The 6,357-nt window shown below is 36.5% G+C and overlaps 1 protein-coding gene across 1 annotated transcript in view; it reads left to right on the top strand.

Moving 5' to 3' along the window:
- LOC101863654 (fatty acid synthase) overlaps nucleotides 1-6,119 on the top strand; it is a 15,920-nt gene extending 9,801 nt beyond the window's left edge. The window contains exon 6 of the mRNA XM_013080135.2: nucleotides 1,951-6,119. Within this exon, the coding sequence (XP_012935589.2) occupies nucleotides 1,951-2,054 (104 nt within the window). The 3' untranslated portion in view covers nucleotides 2,055-6,119. The remainder of the gene's footprint in view (nucleotides 1-1,950) is intronic.
- Nucleotides 6,120-6,357: the final 238 nt, after the last annotated feature.

Here is a 6,357-nt window from a genome sequence, read left to right as displayed (position 1 = left end):
GGGGTGGGGGTGGGGGTTTAGACAATGAAGGAACGTGGGTACTTAAATTTGATAATGGTGAAACGAGGAAAAAAAATTGCCAAAAGATGCAGCATCCAAATGTACAAAATTCACACAATGGAAATACCAGAGCTGTTTTCAAACCTTATCTTGTCTGAAAAGACATCATAATAACATTATGATAACAATTGATTCCACGTTCACAGTATAGAAAACTTCACTCCCAGGTAATTGCACGTCGACGTCGATTTTGATTCCATAGTACATCAACGGCGAAAAGGTCAAACACGTTCAACAGATTTAATATCTGGGATATATGATTGCGTGTGATGCCAAATGTTCTTCAAAAATGAAATAAAGAATTGCATTGACTAAATTTCGATTAACTGAGCCCAATCTGGAGAAGTCTTAATTAATGACAACCAGAATGAAAGTTTCGAAATTCTATGAATAGTTAACCCTTCTTTACGGCTGGGAATTCTGGACAGCCACTAAAGACAGTGAAAATAATAATATAATAGCAACAAAATTGTGGTTTCTTAGGAAGTTGTTGAGAATATTTTGGAAGGAAAAGAAATCAAATGAGGTACATGTGGTACTTGAAGAAGCCCACATGGGCCGCTCACTGATAAAAACTATCAGAAAAAGACAAATTCAGTCTCTGGATCACTTAGATAGTTACAAGGGCTTTAAAAATGCATCTCTCAGTGGTAAAATTGAAGGCAACCTACTCGGAGAGCCTAAGCAGATGGGTGACGGTAAAGACCAATTAGGATAATATTAATATAGCTTTTTGAGAGCTCCTGAGGAAAGGGATGAATTGAGAACCATGATCGCCGATGTTTGTTTCAGGTCTGACGCTTGATGATGATGATGATTATGATGAGTACATCCACGGGGGAAACTGATAAAGTTAGCTATTCATAACTCGTTTTTCGTTTATCTAACTATTGTTTACCGTATAACGTTCAATTCATCTTTTTGTTTAAGCCCATTTATAGTTTTCATTTCCCAATATCTTTTATACCATTACGTACCTTTAAAATTATTCATTTTTGGCGTTTCCTTTTTTTCGTTCTTTACGTGACGTTTTTATTGATTAGGGAGGATATCATTATTAGTGTTGTAACAAGCATAATACTGTGCAAGTCGTTTTATTGTTCTTGAAGTTGAACTTTGAATTAATTCTAGTGTCGTTGGTTGTAGACAAGCGACTGTTTCATGCATCATTAATTATTCACCTTTTGACATTTGGTTACTATGAGGTTTTCATATTGATATCCTTTACTTTTCATTTTGCTTGGTGTTTATTTGATGGTAATGGGAACTGCACTATTTGTGATGGTGTCCTGTTGATTTTTTGGAATACTCGTTTACTCTCAAATGCTACCCCAAGTACTAAACAGAGGGTTTTTTTTAAGACAAGACATCCATTTGATGACAATCTTTGACTTTCAAGGTTGCTTTGGTATGAAGGTATCGACTTAGAGTCCTTATTTGTAGAGTACACCAATGAGCTGGGTTAAAAAAAGTATTCCGTTGTCCTTGCGTGCCAGCCTATATGGTTCTTGAAATCAGCTTTCACTGGGTAGAGCCAACGTTTCTGTTCTATCCTTGAAGAAGTGTCTGAAACAAACAGTAGTGCACTAATTAGTCTCATTTTTCTTAACAGTACTTCTGTAAAGTCTTTTTTCCGTAAGGGTTTATTAGTTTGCTGAACTGTATGGCCTTTGAAAAGGGAGCAAGCATTATAAATGCCCAACAACAGTCTTATTACTATATTATGTAACGAAGAAAAAACCCGCGATCTTTAAATTACACTCCATCTCTAGATTTTTTAAATACATAGAAATGGCAATGCTTCAGAGAAGTAATACATTTTATATTGTGTTTCTCCCAACCATCATACATTTTTAGATAATGTATTTCTATCTCATTTTCTACCTCCAGACCAGCCAGATAGCGGACTTGAAGGAGACGACAAAACCCTTGCTCGGAGTGAGAGCCGCAGACAGTCAAGAAGAGTGTCATCCTCCATTTTGTTTTCTTTCTGAAACTCATAGATCTAGTCGCACAGACTTTTCAAAATATCTACATAGTACATGTATCCATTTTTTGGTTAGGGAAAGCAACAAAATGCACATCTTCAGAGAGCCTGCCACCATCTCCTTTGGTGGGAAAGAGGAGACACAGCACTATCTTTACAACGTAATATTATTACTTTTTCTAGGATGGGTATGCAGTACCATTACTTTTAGAAAATAAATAATGTCAAAACAAACCCCCAAAAAAACATTCTTCCGTCACCAAGTTAACTCTTATTTTTCGAAGATCAGATATCATTATATTCATATGCAGAAGTTAAAATCATATCATTTTTTTAAAAATTTTGAGGTATTTATGTAATTGGGTTTTACTCTCTGATCTTTTAAAGTAGAGGTTTACTGATGCCCTTGTGGAATTGATACATTTGTTTTTAAATGCAGTTTTGCATTTGTTTTTTGATTGCTGTTGATGCTTTATTTATATGTTTTAAATAATTTAACAGCAAAATTTTTCAAAACCTCCTATTTACTTTTTATGCTATTGTCAAGATTTCTAGGTCTATTGAAATGTATGTGAAAAGTAGACTTGTACTACTAAGATCTTAGATTGCGCACTTTAATGGCCGCCTCTCTTCAAGAAGAAGAAGAAGAAGAAGAAGAAGAAGAAGAAGAAGAAGAAGAAGAAGAAGATAACCGAATGCATGAAGAACCTTTTTCTCTTGTCCGTCGTAAAAAAATAGTGGTTTAAATGACGAGCCCCATAGCTTGATATCGGGAATACGGAGAGTTTGGTTGACCGTCATATGACCTTATGCAGTTGTGAGAGCCGTAAAAACTCTACTAAAACTAAACTAAAAGGAGAGTTTGGTCTAAGATTGTATGGTACAAGTCTAAGAAGAGGAATTGTCGTTGGTTTCTGTTTTGCTTCGTTGTTTGCTCTGTCGTTGTTCTTTTGTTTGTTTCTTTTTCACAATTCATTCTTTTATTAATGTAAACATTTCCTTAAAAATCAATTCAATTATTTCAATTGATCATTGCTCCTCTCAATGTTTAACTTCTCTCTATTCCCCTTTTCCTCCAAATGGAAGAAGACATGTGAATTTTGATTTGGCCTTTATGTAATACTTTGCTGATGCTATTTATAAATTGTGTTCATTGCATTTGATTTTGATTTTAAAGTCTAAAAAAAATGTATAATCTATTTTCAACTTGGAATACTCTGATGAGATCCTTATAATTAACGTCACTGGTTGTTTTATTTTACTTATGATTGTTCAATTCTTTTACCCATTGTGATGGTATTCAAACATGTGTGAGTCATGATGATAGACAGAGATAGACAGAGTACTTTGTTTACATGTAGATCGGTTATCATGTTATACATTGCGATAATTTGTAGAAAATGTTTTACGTTTTACACCCATATCAACTCAAATAAGATCATTTTGGAGCTTAATACATGTACTTTGAACTACTATTCGCTGTCAACCAATTCAGCCTGTAGGGTATTCTTCTCAGCAGAAAGATGGAAGTGACTGATAAATGTTTCTTCCACGTAGGAAAAGAAGCCCTGTTCTTTGCGTCCTAGGCTTGAGAGCATACAGAATACCACAGAAGCCAACCTGGTGTTACCCGGAGTAATGGACGCTTTAACAAGAGTGAAATCTGTTTGGCGAAAGCGATTTTCATTAATCTATCTTAGCTATTAACTTTTCAAAGGCATGAGTTTCTACAGAAGCTTACCTTGAAATGACTGATTTATCTATTATACAATCGGGCATCAAGCTAGTTAAACACCTTATACATTTTTTCAATAGCTAACATTTTTCAGTTTAGTTTACATTTAAGAACCACAACAAATGCTTGAATTATCAGGTACCATCTAAACATCACTAATGGCCAGGCTAAAGCAAACTGTTTTGGGGATATACATGGGGTTTTTTTTCAAAGGTAATAGTTCTGACCAAACTTCAGTTTAGCTTTTTACTATCTTGGGGAAGTGTCGGCCTAAGGGATGTGGCTGCTCGGGATAACTTCATCACGGCTAAGCTTCACCTGATTTGGTGAGCTTTTTGCTCAGTTGGTATCACGCTGAATAGCAGAGCGAGCGAACGCAGTTGGCATCCTGGATGACTTCTTGTTTTATTGTGCGTATGTGTGAGATTGTTGTTTTTTAAATAAATAGCCGTGACATATATGCCGTGTAATCATGGTGTTACCACCATGACATATCCCATCACATCTTTTCACACTACATGTATACCAACTATACTAAACACTATTACACCATAACTTAATGTTATGGTCACAGCATAATCTATTGCAAACGATATTTGTTTTACCTGATACCAACCGCTATTTATTAAATGGAAGGTTCGGAATGGGCGAGACAAAATTGCTCTCGTGAAAACGTTAAAGTTATTAAAGTGAAGGTGACCACCGATATGTAATAATATTAAAACGTTAGGTTTCCTTTTAAAGGGTTGACCTGTAAGGCAAAGAAACAGCAGAAACCTATCATGACCCAAAATGTTGTTTATAGGCAAAAATACTAAAAAGGTTGTTTTTTTAATAAGGCCCGACCATCCAGATTCTGATCGTATTTTGATACCTTAAAAAGGATTGAGGAGTTTTGGAGTAAAAGCATCGTCAGTGGTAGTAGTAGTAATAGCGGTAATAGTTCACAAAGTAGACAAGGTTGTTGTGGTGGCGGTAGTAGTAGTAGCAGCAGTAGTGTAGTGGTGATATTCTAGAGATGATAGGGGCGATGCTAGTTGTAGTGGTTTATTGGTGGTAGTTGCGGTTATTCTTATTAGGCCTAGCTACAGCAGAAGCAGCTGACTTTTTGTCGCAAATCACAGATTCTGAAAATATAGGAGAGGGAAAACTTATAAAACAGCTCCTCTCAGCTAATTACTAAAAATTCAGCTAGAGGCACTCTGTGAGTAATGAATATATTCGCAGGCGTACATGGTATAAGCAGTGAAATAAATAATCAACGCACCATCCAGTTTGATTACAAACAGGAAATAAATTATACCAGAACAAAAAGGAACAGACTGTAACATGCTGTTTTGTTTAGTTTCTTTCTTTTGTTTGGGGTTTTTTTGGGTTGTTGTTGTTGTTTATTTTTATTTTTATTTTTCCCGTACAAGATATAGCGTGTTCACTGTAGCTCATGTGTATTTGGTTGTTGTTTGTTTTTTTTTGTTGTTTTTTTTTTAGGAGGGTGGGTTGTTTGTTTTTTGCCTTGCTTTAATTTGCTTTGCGGGATGGGGGGAGGGGGGTCCGGAACAAAAGTACACCAACCAGTGTCCCGTCAAGGAAGCAGTGATCTTGTCATTTCAAACGTGTTTTTATTCTGACTAGAGAGAGTATTATGGTCTTTTAGTGGACATCGTTGTATGATTTCTAAGTTCTTACATGCGGCTGAGCTCTGAAGGCCTTATCTTGCTCGACTTTCAGTTGCTGTTGTGTTTAAAAGAACACAGCGTTCTCTTGAGACCACTGCCTTAAGGATTGTCGTTTTTATCCGAGAAGATGAGCAGGTAAATTCTCTTTTACCCCGGGAATAGGAATAGATATGAAAACCCTGACCAAAAAAAAGAAACTAGCTGATCCATGATCAGGCCGCAAGGGCTGTCTTCAAACCTTGTGCCTCGGCACTAAAGGCAAACGTCTGGATCAGGCAGGGGTCATCAAACTTTTCAGAAAGGCCACCTATATTCTCACAAGGTAGCTCATGACCCGCTATTCACACCCCCACCCCGATGTGAGCATAAGGTGAGCTTTAATGTTCTTAAAATGAGGCTAAATCTAGATCTAGATCTATAATTGAGAGTATCCGTAGGTATCAGCTGTGTTCTGCTCTTGACATTTCGTCCTTGCATAACAATAGATCTATATCTAGACTAGATTTCTAGTCTAGATCTAAAATCTAGATCTAGATCTAGATCCTTTGGGGTTTTTTAAATATGTGTGTTGGTTGTTGTTTTTTTCACAGTTGTCTTCTGTTCATGGAGTGAATTCAATGGCCTTCACCCAACCCATAAAATAAACTAAACCTGAAACTTATCTCTACAACTTTAAAGTTATTCACTGTGCTGTTCTGTGTGTGTCTGTGCTATAGACTGGTATAATATATAGGCCTACTGTATGTTAGCAGACCTGAAGGAGGGGGGGGGGAAGCGAGACATAGTGCCACAGGCTATTCTCACCCCTGGTGAGAAGAACCACTTCCTTTCAGAAAGTGGGCCGGATAACAGATAGAATACCGAGCGAGAGCCGGATAACTATTTTTGTTCCATACAAT

This window comes from Aplysia californica, unplaced genomic scaffold, assembly GCF_000002075.1.
Source record: "Aplysia californica isolate F4 #8 unplaced genomic scaffold, AplCal3.0 scaffold00076, whole genome shotgun sequence".
Lineage (NCBI taxonomy): Eukaryota > Metazoa > Mollusca > Gastropoda > Aplysiida > Aplysiidae > Aplysia > Aplysia californica.
This window is presented reverse-complemented; position numbering and strand designations above follow the sequence as displayed.